At 36.3% G+C, this 18,335-nt stretch overlaps 1 protein-coding gene across 2 annotated transcripts in view; it reads right to left on the reverse strand.

The window, feature by feature from the left end:
- Positions 1-2,320: 2,320 nt before the first annotated feature.
- LOC121739579 (phospholipase A1-like) overlaps positions 2,321-18,335 on the reverse strand; it is a 30,364-nt gene continuing 14,349 nt past the window's right edge. Inside the window, exons 1-7 of one of the 2 annotated variants that reach the window (XM_042132068.1) lie at positions 8,600-8,685; positions 7,016-7,070; positions 6,295-6,568; positions 5,643-5,791; positions 4,117-4,325; positions 2,836-2,989; positions 2,321-2,472 (exon numbers count right to left, since the gene is read on the reverse strand). In XM_042132068.1, coding sequence (XP_041988002.1) covers positions 2,391-2,472; positions 2,836-2,989; positions 4,117-4,325; positions 5,643-5,791; positions 6,295-6,568; positions 7,016-7,070; positions 8,600-8,636 — 960 coding nt within the window. In that variant the 5' untranslated portion in view covers positions 8,637-8,685 and the 3' untranslated portion in view covers positions 2,321-2,390. Of the gene's footprint in view, positions 2,473-2,835; positions 2,990-4,116; positions 4,326-5,642; positions 5,792-6,294; positions 6,569-7,015; positions 7,071-8,599; positions 8,686-18,335 lie in introns of those variants that run through there. The other variant, XM_042132069.1, reaches the window with a different exon arrangement.

Raw genomic sequence — 18,335 nt, forward strand, 5'->3', positions numbered from 1 at the left:
ACTGTTGACATAAAGTTCGTTGTGATAAACGTACAGTTTCTTTGTATAAAGTTGCCTCCATTCCGTTCCGCGCCGGTATAAATTGAGCCTAAGGCATGCTTAGGCTTAGATTTTTGAGTCACTCTTGAAATGTCTAAATATAATCTGATATAACCTAATGAAAATCTTCTTGGCTACGTAGTCGTAGTACTTACTTCACTTTTTTCTGTTGTAGGTAAGAAGTTGTTGCATTGTTTGATTTGTATGTAAGTAACTTGGACCTGTTTATTTTATTAACCGACTTCCAAAAAAGAGAAGGCTTTATTATGTTCGTCGGTATTTTTTATTTTGTTTATGCATTGTTTAATGGACGGATGGATGTCGGCGATAATGACTTTGACTTTGATCACGCCGTAAACGTTAATCTCGTGTTAATTGCGATCATTGTCACAGTATTTTAATTAATTTTTCGTTTGTCCTCCAAAAATTGGGTTATCGTTTCGCGTTTTATTGGCCCGCATTGAATATGTGATTGTAAGGAGACATACTTTACCTGCTGGATCTATTAGGTGTTAGTCTGTGTTTCTCTATGTCTAGAACATGGGTTCCCAAACTTATTTTGTCTACTGCCCACTTTGAGAAAAGATTATGTTTTAGCGCCCCCCTTGTTTCAATTTAAAATGCCTTCAGATGAAATTTACCCTCCAAGGATCTACACAACGCCCTCATTTTTTTCTGGGTCCCACACCGCCCCCTGTAGACCTTCAGCGCCCACGAGGGGGCGTTATCGCCCACTTTGGGAAAGGCTTGTCTAGAACGTTAGACATAAAACCATTGACATAGAAAACAGACACAAATGAAGACGAATGTGGATAAAGTGGATACAAATTAGTGGTTTAAAAAATTAATTTAAGAAATTTAAAAAAAACCCCGCCAAAAACTTTAAAACGTAATGAAATAATATATTTTACTGACTTTAAGTTTAAATAATTCCTAAGTGACACTCCTTGACAATAATTATGGACTAAAATATCATTTTACACTTAGGAATTATTTAAACTTAAAGTCAGTAAAATATATTATTTCATTACTTTTAAAGTTTTTGGCGGGGGTTTTTTAAATTTCTTAATTTAATTTTATTTCATACTTTTTAAACTTGTGTTGGTTATAGTGCAGAATAATTCTGTTCTGTTGATAGAACAGGATCATAATATTATATCCCAATGAATACCATCTAGGAATGTCCTTTTGGATGAGGCCGTCAATATGAGTCCAAACATTAAACCTCCACTTGGGGTTCACATGGAGCTCGGCTCCTATAGAATCCAGGTGATGCTGCAGCAGCAGCATGCAAAAATTTATTGATTATCTACGTCTTTCTAGTTGTCGCAATTAAAATGAGCCCAAACACGAAACTATTGCTCTTAGTTGGTGAGGAGCTGGGTATCCTATTGATTACCAGGTGATGCTGCAGCACCAGGTCAACTTTCCATCAATGTGTTTTAAATATCAAATTTTCATAAATATCACGTTATATCTAGAATGCAATAAAGCCCACCAAACCACTGCAAGTTGCTAATCGGCCCTTCACGAACCAGATGAACCGCGATTTTTCAGCATAGAGCAGGCTGATGATGATGAACTATAGCTAAGAACACTCTCAATTAAGTCGGCTTTCAAACAAAAAAAACTAGATCAAAATCGGTCCACCCGTTTGGATGCTACGATGCCACAGACAGACAGACAGACAGACACGTCAAACTTGTAACACCCCTCTTTTTTGTCGGGGGTTAAAAAGGACTTGAAAAATGTGAATCTAATAATATATAGATAGGACTAGATAATGAAGTAGGATAAGTTACAAGGTTTGTTAGAATTATAAGGGAAAAATGGGTAATTACTAATTGCCCTTAAGTTATAAATGCTACTTACCCACTTCTTAAAATGTTCTTGCTTATTGTGGTTTCGAAACGATTTGGGTAATGGGTAATGGGAATTGTACCATGAATTAAAAAAATTGATTTAACTTATAAACACATTTTGTTTAGTTTGTTACCCTTAAGGGATTTTACTTTGTAGTAAATCTATATATATAAAACTCAAAGGTGACTGAGTGACATGGTGATCTACCAACGCACAGCCCAAACCACTGGGCGGATCGGGTTGAAATTTGGCATGCAGGTAGATGATATAACGTAGGCGTCCGCTAAGAAAGAATTTTGATCAATTCCACCTCCAAGGGGTTAAAATAGGGGATGGAAGTTTGTATAATATAATAATACTTCTTAACACGAGCGAAGCCGCGAGCAAAAGCTCATACCCATTAAAACGATAAAAATACGTCATATTAATTTATTTATTGCATTTCACTCGGTTGTTGTGCAGCCGGGTTGTAAGTGAGAAATAGATGTCTAGGTGGACGCGACGGCTCCATCAAGCCCCATTGCGTATGAGGATAGCGCGTTGGTCCTCAAGTAAGCATTACCACGAGCTCTGAAAAAGAAGAAAATAAAGACGTCATTAGGTTTTTGATCCATCATGCGATGGAGCATCTGAGTTTTGGCTAAATTACTAAATTAAAACCCGGTGGTAGGTTTTTTCTATTTTCGGGGAAAATTAGAAGAAAAATGAGCCAACGGGTCACCTAAATATGGGAAGCAACTACCGCCATGGAAATTGGCAACATTAGAAGGTACCATGTGCATGCGTGGCCTTTTAAGTAATACGCTCTTTTCTTCTAGATCGAATTAGTCCAGAAATACTGCTTCTGAAAGTTCGTTCCACAGTTTTAATGTGCTTGGCAGAAAGTTATGCGAAAAACGCACGCATGATCTCATTGGGCAGCGGGAAACTTACAGAGGGTCAGTATCTTCGCCGACGTAGATCAAATCGCTGGTGGTATTTTGAGACTTCCACTTGCTGCAGGAGTCAGCTGTGGATGCGACGAAAGCCGTGGGATTGACAATCATCTCGGCGACGTAGTAGTTAATAGAAAGATGACTGCAACTATCTGAAATAAGGAGTTGGTAATTTAAATAAAAGCAAAACTGCGGTTTGTCCCGTCACTCTTACAGTAAACAAGAATCTAACGACACATCTCTAGCGTAAACCAATAAGACTGTTCGGGCTGCAGAACACGCACACAGAGTATTTCATACTCTAGAAAAAAATGTCCCTCTTTCTAAAATTTTTAGCCGAGTGCAGCGCCAGTCGAGTAAAATAATATTAGGTACTAAATCTTCTTTTCAATTGAATTTAATTGGTTCTAAATTATAATTATTATATTTTAATTTGAATGTAAACAAAGCTTACACAAATTAATATTATAATGTCATACAGTTAACCGGGTAATGAGAAACAAAATGGCGCAGCAATTTAGTCCAGTTTCGGTTTTTGGTTGAAAAGATCATAACGAATTAAAACAGAGTATAATCAACTAAAGACTAGGAAAGCAAAGTTGAATGAAAAAAAAAGAATACATTCGATATTAATGTTTCAAATGTTGTTCACGAAACTAAGAGCGAAAGATGTCGAATGGAAGGGGTAAATGAACACAACTTCCGTGTGATTAGTGATCACTGATTAGCTTAAGAGGAGTCCACACCGCCATTTTTTCCATACAAACGTTGTCCCCTGTTTCCTCCCTGGATAATGCTAGTAGAGTTATAATTTTTTTCCTGAATATCTACGGCCACTAATAAAATGTCCCTATGTTTTCTTTTTTTTCATAATTTAATTATTAAATAAGATATGAACGTTCAAAAACCCAAAAAAATGGCCAGATTTTCCACTGTGTTCAAACGTCCAGAAAACAGATTTGGATAGATTATACAAAAAAAGCAAAACATAGGAACACAGCTCAAGCCTTTTTTAAATCTTTAATGAAAAAAGTACTTAAATCGGTTAAGTTTTGGAGAAGGAATCAGGGGACAACGAATCGTTGATTTTCTGGATTTCCTGCAGTTGTCTCTATCGCGTTCTGCGGTATAGGCTTGAGGTAAGGGAGACAGCTATAGATATTACACGTACTTTTTTTTCATTTCTCTAGCCGCTGTGGTATCCTCTTAACATTCTTCATTTAACTTCGCTTTTCTTGTTTCTAGTTGATTAATTATACTTAATTAACAAATATCATACCTTTTCCCAACAATGTCACATTTTCACACTTCGGCTGGTATTTGTCGTCGCAGTTGAACCAGACGTCCAGTTGGGCGACTGGCTCGTCGATACCGAACACGCCTGGGTCGGTGTGGTAGGCGTCCACGAACGTACCGCAGGTTTCCGTGATGCCGTGCAAGGAGATGGGCCCCGCGAATCCCGGGCCAGCCGGGTCCATGCCTGTAACTCTGAAATAATTTATGCGCTTTAAGAGGATTCCACACCGCCCTTTTTTCCATACAATCGTTGTCCCCTGTTTCCTCCCTGGATAATGCTAGTAGAGTTATAATTTTTTTCCTGAATATCTACAGCCACTAATACAATGTCCCTATGTTTTATTTTTTTTCATAATTTAATTATTAAATAAGATATGAACGTTCAAAATCCCAAAAAAATGGCCAGATTTTCCATTGTGTTCAAACGTCCAGAAAACAGATTTGGCTAGATTATACAAAAAAAGCAAAACATAGGAACACAGCTCAAGCCTTTTTTTAATCTTTAATGAAAAAAGTACTTAAATCGGTTAAGTTTTGGAGAAGGAATCAGGGGACAACGAATCGTTGATTTTCTGGATTTTCTGCAGTTGTCTCTATCGCGTTCTGCGGTATAGGCTTGAGGTAAGGGAGACAGCTATAGATATTACACGTACTTTTTTTTCATTTCTCTAGCCGCTGTTGTATCCTCTTAATGCTGGTTTTGGACTGGGGGAGAAAATTTATCATCTCTTCGCCTATTTACTCGTTGCATTATATTTGGATTGGACAAACCATGAAGCTAGTCACTAAACTTCATGTATGTCTTTAAAATTTCTTTTAATCTTTAAGACGATACTTGTGGTTCGCACCGTAACATTATCAATTACTAACGTGACTTAAGAGGATTCCACACCGCCATTTTTTCCATACAAACGTTGTCCCCTGTTTCCTCCCTGGATAATGCTAGTAGAGTTATAATTTTTTCCTGAATATCTACGGCCACTAATACAATGTCCCTATGTTTTCCTTTTTTTCATAATTTAATTATTAAATAAGATATGAACGTTCAAAAACCCAAAAAAATGGCCAGATTTTCCACTGTGTTCAAACGTCCAGAAAACAGATTTGGATAGATTATACAAAAAAAGCAAAACATAGGAACACAGCTCAAGCCTTTTTTTAATCTTTAATGAAAAAAGTACTTAAATCGGTTAAGTTTTGGAGAAGGAATCAGGGGACAACGAATCGTTGATTTTCTGGATTTTCTGCAGTTGTCTCTATCGCGTTCTGCGGTATAGGCTTGAGGTAAGGGAGACAGCTATAGATATTACACGTACTTTTTTTTCATTTCTCTAGCCGCTGTGGTATCCTCTTAATATTCATAAGTATAACACGGAAAAGATAACTAGGCACCTCGTTCAGGACATCTAAGTAGTAAGTAAGTAGTAAGTGACTATGTAGGTAAGTGCCAAGTTAATATTGCCCGCCGTAATAAATATCTCTAATGATGAGACTTTCAAAACTTCTTACCTTCCTACAATCTTGTCGTAACTCTGTAGTTCCGTACCGCAGAATCCTACCAAATGCGCCCCCAGGGAATGGCCAAGAAGATGAGTTGTTTCTAGGTTTAGCGTGGAGTCAGACATTATGTCTAGTGCTATACCGCATGTTTTACCGACCTGAAAAAGAAGTGCATTAACGCCCTAGGAACAATTTACGTGCATCAACGTCCTAGGTTTTTAGTTACATTTTAGTTGATTTGAGCTATATCTTATACCTACTGATTCGATACAATATTACTAAATTATTTGGATCACTAAAATTTCTGAACGCGGTCCTAGAGTTTGAGAAACCATAGTTTGTTATCGTGTTATCCTTTTCTTTTATTAGCTAATTGATTACAGTTTACATGCTGTGTTGTCCTTGATCTATTAATTAACCTACCTTTAACCTAACCTACCTTACATTTGAGCCTACCTTAATCGCATTCGGGATTCGATACAATTACTAAATTATTTGGATTGCTAAAATTTCTGAACGTGGTCCTAGAGTTTGAGAAACCATAGTTTGTTATCGTGTTATCCTTTTCTTTTATTAGCTAATTGATTACAGTTTACATGCTGTATTGTCTTTGATCTAATTAACCTACCTTTAACCTAACCTACCTTACATTTGAGCCTACCTTAATCGCATTCGGGACAGCCGTCGTCGGATACTTCAGTACATATCCGATAACCGAATCTCCTGAGTTGGCTTCTTTCTCCCAGTTCAATAAGAAAGTGTTTATTTCTCCAGCTTGCAGGTAACCATTGATCACTATCTTGGTGATGTCATCAGCAGGTGTTGTGCTGTACCCAAACGCGTAGATCACTGATCTCAGTGCGTTGTTGAAACACGTGTTTGTCAGTAGAGGTAGGGGGTTATCCAACTCCGTTGATGTGTAGTTATCGTAGGACCTAGATTTAGAACAGGGTCAGCTGTGGTTTTTCCGCAGAATTATTAATAAATGTTAATTTATATCTACTTAATAAACTCACTCACTCGGCGAAACACAGCGCAAGCGTTGTTTCACGCCGGCTTTCTGTGTGTAGAATCTAGTTATAGACTAAGAAGGTGACATGTCCTGTCACCAAGGTAGATGTGATGTAGACGAAATAGAGCTTGGACTTTTTGATGTGAATAAAGATATTTTAAGGAAGTGTTATTGGTATTTTCTTCATGGTCCATCAGCAGCCGGATAGTAGATGAGTTTTATATATGAAGATTATCTTAAAAATATAATTAAAATCGACAACAAACATCTCTATAAAAATGAGTATATGAGGAACATCCATTTTAGATAATTTAAGAGAATTTGTGATATATTGAAGTTTTACGTATGAAATATGAAACTATACACTCACCCACAGAATAGCCATAGCTCCGCCGAGAAAGCTAATTTTGCCGATAGCAAAATAACTGAAACACAAAAAAATCAGTCAAGTACGAGTCGGACTCACGCACTAAGGGTTCCGTACAATTATAGAGCAAAATTAGGCCAAAAATTCTGTTTCTTGTATGGCAGCCCCCCTTAATTTTTTATTTTATTTTAATATTATTATAAAATATTAAATAACACATATTTATAAGGATTTTGTGGAAAATTCAAGTACCTACCTGTTGCCATTATTGATATAGAGCAAAAAAGGCCAAAAATCACGTATGTTGTATGGGAGCCCCCTTAAATATATATATATATATTTTTTTTAGTATTTGTTGTTATAGCGGCAACAGACATACACAATCTGTGAAAATTTCAACTCTCAAGCTATTACCGTTATTGAGTTACAACCTGGTGACAGACAGACGGACAGATGGACAGACAACGAAGTCTTACCCTTTGAGTACGAAACCCTAAAAAAAAAACTAAAACAGTCATAAATAATAAAGTTTGTAATAATACGAACAGTAAATAAAAAAGAAATAAAAGTAAAGATTAATCATAAAAAAATAATATGAAGGTGTTTAACTTCTAAGTTTATACAGGGTGTAAGTTGTAATATAACTAAGTGATAATACTTTAGGGTATGTATGTGTTCCATAAATATTATATAGAGTTCACTGTGAAAGTAGCAGCGCTGAAAGAGCAAAATTTTTTGTGATTTGTACGAGCAGGCGCCGTAGCGTCATGACTCATGAGTTTTCCCATACAAAAGTAAAAAAAGTACTCTTTCAGCGCTGTTGCTTTCACAGCGAACTCTATATAGATTACCCTTACACACCCTAAAGTATTATCTCGTAGTTTTGTTACACCCTATACATCGATGTATCGATTGAGACCTCAGACAAATTTAAAATAAAACCGGCCAAGTGCGAGTTTGACTCGCCCATGAAGGGTTCCGCAGCAGCAATAAGGTTTATTTCTATGAAATTAAAAGGTTTTTGATTTATTTTTATATTTCAGTTGATTTAGTGAAAGTTAAATTAAGGTTTACCATTTATGACGTATAAAAAAACTACTTGCTAGATCTCGTTCAAACCAATTTTCGTTGGTAGTTTTTATAGTAATGTACATCATATATATTTTTAGAATTAGCATGCCCTTACTTAAGAAGTTAGAGGGACAAACACACACACACATTTTACCACTTTGGAAGAGTCCCTCTCGCAAACTATTCAGGTTAGAAAAAAATGATATTACAAACCTCAATATGATTTTTGAAGACCTATCCATAGATACCCCACACGCATAGATTAGATGAAAAAATTTTTTTTGGCCCAGTTGTACTTATGGGGACCCCTAAAATTTTTAATAAATTTTCCATTTTTGTAATAGACTACGTCTACTTACCAAGTCTCAATAGTATAGCTCTTATATTTTCGGAGGAAAGTGGCTGTGACATACGGACGGACAGAAAGACAGACAGACAGACAGACATGACGAATGTATAAGGGTTCCGCTTTTGCCATTTGGCTACGGAACCCTAAAAAACGTTAAATTCACTTACTCAAAGAATGGAACGCAAGAAAATTAGATAGCTTCATTTTGAAGAAGATCACAAATTGCGACTATGAAGTGATTGAAAATTTCGGCTCCTTTATACTACTTTTGTTGAATAGCCTATTATTACTAATAGTCTATTGTGATTTGTGACTAAGTAGGTATATCTGTAACTAATTTTTTTACAAATCATAGTTATAATATTTTTACAAATCTGTTGATATGTAAATTTTGGATGGAAACGATTCAATGTAGGTAACTAGACAAGTATAGCCTGTGTGCCCGACTTCAGCTGTTCAACATTTGCAGTCCCCCCAAGTAGGCGCCGTGCCGGGGGCAAAACCCCCCACATATTTAAATCAAACAACACTCAAAATCTGTGTGTTTAGTTTAGGTTAGAATAATTTCGTTATGATATTTACTTTCAATTAAGGCTTATATTTAACTGACTACCAGATATAGTAACTTTTTACAGACAAAAATAGTAAACGATCACCAAAATACAGACCATCATTTTAATGTAAAATGATAACCAAAGATTTAACATCTCGCTACCCTATTTATGCAAATTGCCTCCAAATAAATCATTGTTAAATATTAGTATACCTAAGTATTATATATACTAATATTACTTGGGCATGTAAAAAGTCGTCCTGCGCCTGATCTCTCGCCAGTCGAGTCGGGCGTCCGTCCCACTGGGTCATGAGAGTGAAAGGAATTATAGAGAGTGCTCTAGTGTGTGCGCAGTACACAAGAGCACTCTCTATTCCTATATAGGGCACTATAAAATTACTCCTGCGTAACAGTCCTGATTTCAATGAAACTGGCCACCGTCACCGAAACCGGTGCTCCACACCGGTTTCGGTGACGGTGGTCAGGTGGTGGTATTATTATAAGTACTTATTATATATTTTTTTATAATTTATTTTTTTAAACATATTATTTAGTTTAGTTAAAATAGTAGTAAAGTAACTAGTAATAGTATGGAAATTATTATAATTAGATATGGATTTTAGAAACACCTAACACAGATTTAACTCGCGAGTCGCGACTAATTTTATACGGTCTAAAACGCAAGACTAATCTAAAAATTTTATCAAAGCGCACAGAGTGCGCGGCCAAGTCCCAGCAGGCCGCGCGCATGCCGTGCACTATTTACACGAACCGTTTCGACGCACTTTTGACCCCCCTGTAGCTCAGTGCCTATTGCGAGTGCAAAGATAAAATTATACCTACGTAAGTATGTGCTAGTACTTAAGCAGTATACCAAATTTAATAGGTATAGCTTCGGTAGATCCTGAAATATCTCCCTGTGAAAATAGCTAATTTTGGCACTCACTCACTGACCGGTAATCAAAACCTCTCGGCCACTTCCAATTGTCCTAGCGTTATGAAATTTGGCACACAGGTCGTGTGTTATATGTAGATTAACAAAAAATTGAGAAATTTAAGAAATCGGTCAAGCGTGAGTCGGTTCACCTACAAACCTTAGAGGCCACTTCCGATTGTCCTAGCGTCATGAAATTTGGCACGCAGGTCATGTGTTACAAGTAGATTAAAAAAAAATTGAGAAATTTGAGAAATCGGTCAAGCGTGAGTCGGTTCATCTACGAACTTTAGACACCACTTCCAATTTTCCTAAAATATGTAGATTAATAAAAAAATTAAGAAGAAATCGGTCAAGCGCGAGTCGGCTCCTCTACGATCTATAGGTAAATTTTCATTTCATTTTCATTTTATTTTCTTAGGAAAACTTACAGCATTTTAAGACAACAGTGAGATACACGTTACACAGCGATATGCCAATTAAAAGTTTCCACTAGTGTATAATAAGTTACACTTAAACCTAACATACGAAGCATCAAATCATGACCAACACAACACAATAATATGACTTACAATAAGCTACATAAATTTAAAACTGTTAACTAACAATAAGCAACAATGCTTATTAAACCACAAGAAAAGGATATGTGAATTCTAAGCAAGCGCTCACATGTTAAACGTTTAAATATAATTGTTATACTGACGGTAAATAGAACAATTTAATATGCAGTAAATTACGATAAAAAGGAAAAGAAAATTAGAAAAATACTTAATGTAAATAAAGAGTTTACTGAATAGAATTAAAATAGGTATCAGTTAAAAGTTTTCTAATTTTATTCGGTGTAAGGGAAAATATGTCTTCAAGAGGATTTATAATCTGTTAAAATGTGCATTCGATCTTAACATAAAGGAATTCCTACGATAGTAGGTGTTGTAAGGTGGGATAAAAATTCTTATACGCCAGTGATACAATGAGAATACGATGAGGAGGGTCATCATGTATATTGTATAATGCATACTGTATAGGCTATAGCTTATTAATCCTTCGATCGCGGATTCTTGGAAATCTATTGTTTACGCGGTCAAATTCAACTGCTTGGGAGTTAATATAGGTTAAATAAATACTGTTTACTTGAAAATTTCGCTTCTATTGATAGTTTAACAAATACAACTAGCACCATATATTGAAGGTATTGTTTAAGTCGGGTGTGGCACAAAAAGAAAAAAATAGGTATATGTAATTTCTTGAAAAAAAGTATTGAAACCCCACCAAAAACATACCTGTTAAAACGGGGCCAAGTTCCTATCGGCAAATTTTTGGTCTAAAAAAAGAGTTGAAATCTAATCCAATGCCAAGTTTAGATGCACTTCATCGATCGTTGTCATTTTCATCAACAGCCTGATCCATAATACTTCTAAATTTGAACTTGGCAGGTTTTCGTGCTATACGTAACTCTTGATTAATTCATAATTGTATAATTAGATAATAATATAATTAAATTAACCTGCTACGTTCAAATTAGAAGTATTATGGATCAGGCTGTTGATGAAAATGACAACGATCGATGAAGTGCATTTAAACTTGGCATTGGATTAGATTTCAACTCTTTTTTTAGACCAAAAATTTGCCGATAGGAACTTGGCCCCGTTTTAACAGGTATGTTTTTGGTGGGATACTAATTAACATAATATGCGTGACACATCTCAAGGTTTATGCAATTTTTAAGATACTTACTAACTTTTTTACGACGGGAGAAGACTTTTGTTGTCCTGTGTCCTTGTTGTCCTGTGTCCACGGACACCCGCAACTTCAGAAAAGTTTTTTGGTGGCTCATAACTCTATGACGAAGAAACGAATCCAAAATATGAGACACAGGCAATCCTTGCCAACATACGTGATGAAGAAAGGACTCTCTTTTATACGTGGGAGAGCCATGCTTCGGCACGAATGGGCCGGCTCGACCGGAGAAATACCACGTTCTCACAGAAAACCGGCGTGAAACAGCACTTGCGCTGTGTTTCGCCGAGTGAGTGAGTTTATCGGAGGCCCAATCCCCTACCCTATTCCCTTCCCTACCCTTCCCTATTACCCTATTCCCTCTTAAAAGGCCGGCAACGCACTTGCAGCTCTTCTGATGCTGCGAGTGTCCACGGGCGACGGAAGTTGCTTTCCATCAGGTGACCCGTTTGCTCGTTTGCCCCCTTATTTCATAAAAGAAACCCTCACGAAAAAGATATGAGCAGTGCGCCAAGGTGGGAGTTGAGAATCGCACTAACAATATTTGCGATATATGTAACGTAAGTGCTTCACAGCAAACAGAAATTGCTTTGCAAAGTTTCACGTGTAAATTTATCAATTATATTACATATTTTATTAAAAAGTTGTATAATTTATTGCCTAAAGTATATAAAAAACTTGTAATTATTATACTTAGTTAAACTGGTCAAAGTCGCCCTTTATCGCATAAGGTGTAGGGACACATTTGTCCCAGCTATTTTTGAAAAATCTACGATCCAATCATATTGATAAAATACTCCACAAAGCATACCCTAAACTATAACTAATATCCATAAAAACACTTTCATACCATTATCCTTATTGATTAGGTACTTACAAATAATTTAACTAAAGACTGTAATTTTTTTTTTTTTATGAAATAAGGGGGCAAACGAGCAAACGGGTTACCTGATGGAAAACAAATTCCGTCGCCCATGGACACTCGCAGCATCAGAAGAGCTGCATGTGCGTTGCCGGCCTTTTAAGAGGGAATAGGGTAATAGGGGAGGGTAGGGAAGGGAAGGGAATAGGGGAGAGTAGGAAAGGGAATAGGGTAGGGGATTGGGCCTCCGGTAAACTCACTCACTCGGCGAAACACAGCGCAAGCGCTGTTTCACGCAGGTTTTCTGTGAGAACGTGGTATTTATCCGGTCGAGCCGGCCCATTCGTGCCGAAGCATGGCTCTCCCACGTATAATGTTCGGGCGAATAGCATTCTAAGGGCCTGTTTCACCGCTTCCTGATAAGGCTATCCACCACTTAACTTGACACATAGAGTATGGAGAATCTGTCAAATAAGCCTAACCCGCATCTTATCAGGAAGGGGTGAAAAAGGTCCTTATACTTATTGATTAGGTACTTACAAATAATTTAACTGAGACTACGCCACGGAGCCCACTTGGGTATCCCTGTTCTACTGTACGAGTTTTTAACCAGAATAGTGTTTGAACATACAAAGTTATACTTTTCAGTAACTTTGTCCACACTGTGCTTTTTCTGTTCGTCAAGGGCATGCATTATAGCGCAGTCAACAGCGAACGTGAGGCATGCCCGCGACGCATGCCCTCTGACCGTATCCAAAAAACAAAAATGACAATGTTGGCGTTGCGTTTGTTGACGCATTCAATTATTGAATGCGCCAAAACGAAAGTTGAATGAAAGAAGATGACGAAAATTGAAGACGAAAGCGCATAGTGTGGACATAGCTAATGCTCGATGTTGTAAAAGCTCGATCACTAGATATTTCAAGAAGGCAATCCTTATACATAAGACGCGGGTTAAAAGTGAAAGGGGTGAAAATAATAAAAAAAAACATTTGACCACACTAATTAAAGGTATTTTATAATATATAACTAAGTAATAAATATTTCTTGGCCACATTAATTCAAATTAAAATTATATGATAAGTATTTCATTTTAAATAACATTACCCAAAGTAAAAAAATGCAAAGTAAAAAAATCTTGAAACGGATGAAATTTTTACACGTTTAAAGTGCGTTGTCTACACTAACGGATGAATCATTGTCAGCGTAGATGCCGTCGAGGGATTTGCCGTACGGAGACTGCCCGTTGGTGCTCAAGTAGAAGTTACCATTGTCCCTGAAAAAAAAAAAACGAAATAGTTTGAGTGTCGCGTGATAAATGATTGGTCTATCAGTGATGCTGATGAGCAAAGATGAAGCGAGATCAATGTTCAACCCGTTTTCCGTTTTGACATTGGTACGACTTTTAATAGGTTTTGTAATATTAGCTCCAGTGTAGGGAAGATTGTGACAATCTTATCTCTGAGGGTGTTAGAAAGGTTCACAAGACGATATTAGATATATTATGAATAGATATTTTATGAAACGAAAGGTACTCTGGAATTTTCCAAACGTTGATTTTGGCGCTCAATAATTTGTTTGAGCAATTTTATATATGTTACATTTCGGAGTTTTCCGTTTTGACGGACGAGAAAGTCAGCTGCAATCGTCAGCGAGATCATAGTGACCTTTGTTTTTCTATGAAATTCTAAAATCGTTCCTGTGAGAGATAATCCAACTCTGAAAACACGGTAAACCTACCCTGTGCAGTTGGTATTATCATTGATGTAGATGTACGCCGCTGTGGCAGCGTCCATCGTCTGCCACTCGTTGCAGGAGCTGCTGGGAACCGCGGCGAAGTTGGTAGGGTTAGCGATCGCCTCAGCGTAGTAGTCGCATGATACCACGTGGCTGCATGTGTCTGAAAAAAATCCGGCCAAGTGCGAGTCGGACTCGCGCACGAAGGGTTCCGTACCGTTATAGAGCAAAAATTGTGTTTTTTGAATGGGACCCACCCTTAATTATTATTTACTAGCTGTTGCCCGCGACTTCGTCCACGTGGATTTTAGTTTATAGTTGTTCCCGTACATTGACTGAATAGTTTACGCGCAAATCATAATCCAATCCAATGCCAATGTATTTCAAAATCGATCATAATCATCTTCATCAACAGCCTGATCCTTAATACTTCTAATTTGAACTTGGCAGGTTCATTAAATCACACAAATCTTATAATAAAATATCTTTAAACGAGCAATTCTTGTATATATTTTACGCTCAAAGACCGAAATCGTTCAGTGAGCGAAAAAATAGCTCACAACGCGTTGTGGTCACAGTGAAACAGCCACGACGCGAAATTCGCGTTGTGGCTCTAATGAAAACGGCCACGACGCGTTCTGGCAATCACAAAAAGACCATAAAGCGAAATTCGTGTCGTGGCTGATATGCTATTCGTTTTTCTTGATTTGTTCTTGATTGATTAATCATCCATAGGTATGAAAGATTATAATATTTGAATTACCACGCGTAATAGTAAAAAAAAAAATCTCCACAGCCGAACATAACCTCCTCTTTTTTTGGAGGTCGGTTAAAAACTCAATAAAACAGTGGCACGATACAAAAACTATCCTAATATCACGGCTGTTAACCTATCAATAGAACCTAATTAGTATCACAGATTATAATAAGTAGCTATTTGACCGAGCTTTGCTCGGTATTCGATAAAACACAAATAAAATGACATTTTCTAAAAATGATTCCTAGCTAGATCGATTTATCGCCCCCGAAACGCCCTCTATACTAAATTTCATGAAAATCGTTGGAGGCGATTCCGAGATTCCAATTATATATACTTGGAATATATATAATTGGAATCTCGGAATCGTATATATCGTATATATAAATATTTGTATTATTATATATAAATCCTATATTTATTATATACTTACTTATTTTAGTGATATGTTTTTAACTTCTTTATTTTTTGTTTAAAAATTGGGAGAAGCCGCTGACTCCTGAGATACGGGCGTTAGCCTAGTTTAGGTGTCAGAGTCTTCATAGGATTGTTGTAGCGATTAAGTCAATAAAGAATTTATTATTATTATTATTATTATGTAATTATATATATATAAAAAAATCTCCACAGCCGAACATAACCTCCTCCTTTTTGGAAGTCAGTTAAAAACTCAATAAAACAGTGGCACGATACAAAAACTAACCTAATATCACGGCTGTTAACCTATCAATAGAACCTAATTAGTATCACAGATTATAATAAGTAGCTATTTGACCGAGCTTTGCTCGGTATTCGATAAAACACAAATAAAATGACATTTTCTAAAAATGATTCCTAGCTAGATCGATTTATCGCCCCCGAAACGCCCTCTATGACGCATGGATCGTCTTACTTGTCAGACAATCAGGTGATCAGCCTGCATTATCCTAACCAAACTTGGAATTAACATGTTTCCAACGCGGGAATCGAACCCACGACCTCCGAGTCAAGAGCTGAGCTCTGAACCACTGGACCACGGAGGCGATTTTTAATATATATATATATCTACGAATAATAAAAACTAAGGAAGAGTAACTCCGTCAAAAAAAGTGCACCAAAAGGCTACAAAATGTGACCCGAATACATGCATATATTTATGCATGTGTTTGGTACACATTTTTCGTGTATATATTATACTCGAGTGACATTCAACCAGGTTGATATGACAATTTTGTCAAACTCATTTTACAATTTGTTTACATAGGTTTGTTTACTTATTTTTACGTAGCTTTTTACAATATTTTTGTTGTTAAAATGCCTAAATGCCCTGTGAAATGGTGTAGAAGTCATACAGATACGACTTTTAATACAGGAATAACCTTTCATCTGTAAGTGAATTGTTTAAAATTATGCTTAAATTTCTTGTATTTTTGTCGACCCAAAAAAGATGGTTTATTTAAGTTGGATGCTAGGGTATTTGCGTAAAATTAAGCTGGTCTCTTTGTGTTTGTCTTATTAAATTTACATGTTATTCTAAAAGTGCAATAATCAAAAAATAATATAATTACAAAATTTTTACAAAGTCGCCATGGACAGTGTTATGCAAGATGTAACAATTTAATCATAAACGAAATTTTAGGGTCTGGCTTATATTATAAGTACTATAGTTTGTGCGTTTTAGCCCGGCCGCACATTGTCTGAATTCTGATCAGAAACAGTTGAATTTCGCCGGACCGCCACCCCGCACACTATCCGAAATATCCTTCCGGCGAGTTCGAGCTCACTCGGCTCAATACAAAATGTAAGAGACAGCGCGGACGTTCAACTGTTTCGTATCAGAAATTTCGGACAATGTGCGGCCGGGCTTAAGATGATATGCGTGACACATTGTAATTGACAATAGTAGGGAAGTTACCTAACAAAAAATAATCGATAATTTAAAAATATGGAATCACTTCGTAAGGGAATTGCAATCGAAATTATCGATTTCGTATTGACATTTCAGTGGTGCCGGCGATTTAAGATGGCCGCCCATTTTATATCGATTTGATTTCGATTCAACAGTGTCAATGTCTATTGACATAGGTTCCGTTTCATGCATCTGACATTTTTCAAATGTTTTCGTAAAATTAATTTTATACTCCTATTTCACAGTTAATAATATTATAATTTTATATTAATAAGTTAGCATTTAGCAACTTTTCATTTTTATTTATTTACAATTATAGGAAACATTTGTTTTTGTAGATGGAATATAATTTATTACATTATGATTTTTTTTGTTTTCTTGCAAAAAAAATCCGTAGCAAGGAATATGAGAACTGTCACCCATGTAATCTTAAAACGCACAAACTGTAAATGCGTTATAAGATGATATGGGTATTCTCATATTCCTTGCTACGGATTTTTTTACAACCAAACAAAAAAAACATAATGTAATAAATTACGTTCAATCGACAAAAACAAAAAGTATTTCCTTTAATATTGTAAATGAAGAAAAAAAAAATGCTAACTGTTATTAAAATATTATATTAATTGTGAGTTATAATTGTACAAAATTTAGGTTAGTTTTTTATTTCAATTCTGTAATAATTTACCACATAGATTTTTGTAATCTAGGTCTAAAAAAACGTCTTCTCTAGGTGCTCGGACAGTTTTAGATTCGCCGAAATATATTAATATTATTATCGATGTCTTAAGGATCAGAGGAAAATGTTTGATTTTAAAATAATAATTATGTGCTCGTTTCTTCGTGATAGTAGATGTGCTTGGTGTATACTGCATAATACTATCCGCTTTTGACAATTATTGTCAACGGCTTTCTTTCATAACTATGACAATGACAATAACCGCGCAGGCTGTCGTCCGGCGCGCAATATTATGATACGTTACCTGGGATACGACCTTGGCGAAAATTTCAATTGTCATATTTTAGTGTTCGAAAAGGAGCCAAATTTAAAACGGTTGAAGTATGGGAGTTACGTTTCCTTAGTTTTTATTATTCGTAGATATATATACAAGAATTGCTCGTTTAAAGATATAAGATATTGCTATTTCTCTTATAAACTACACCCACGATCGTCCTGCAAAAATCTAGGAAGAAAGATGTCCCGCTTTTTCCCCCCATGGATGGACGGTAGATTCTCACCCGTTATCGATATGCCCAATTTTTGTTCAATATTGTATTTATTAATTTCTAGCATTCTCGACTCTGGGCTGACACAGACACGACGGATCCTCCTTCAGCCAACTATTATTTATTCTGTGCTTCAGATTGAATCTGTTCAAGTAGAAGGCGAATCTGCCGTGGCCGGTCAGAATCAGCGTGGTGTAAGGTGTAATGT

This window comes from Aricia agestis, chromosome 2, assembly GCF_905147365.1.
Source record: "Aricia agestis chromosome 2, ilAriAges1.1, whole genome shotgun sequence".
Classification (NCBI taxonomy): domain Eukaryota; kingdom Metazoa; phylum Arthropoda; class Insecta; order Lepidoptera; family Lycaenidae; genus Aricia; species Aricia agestis.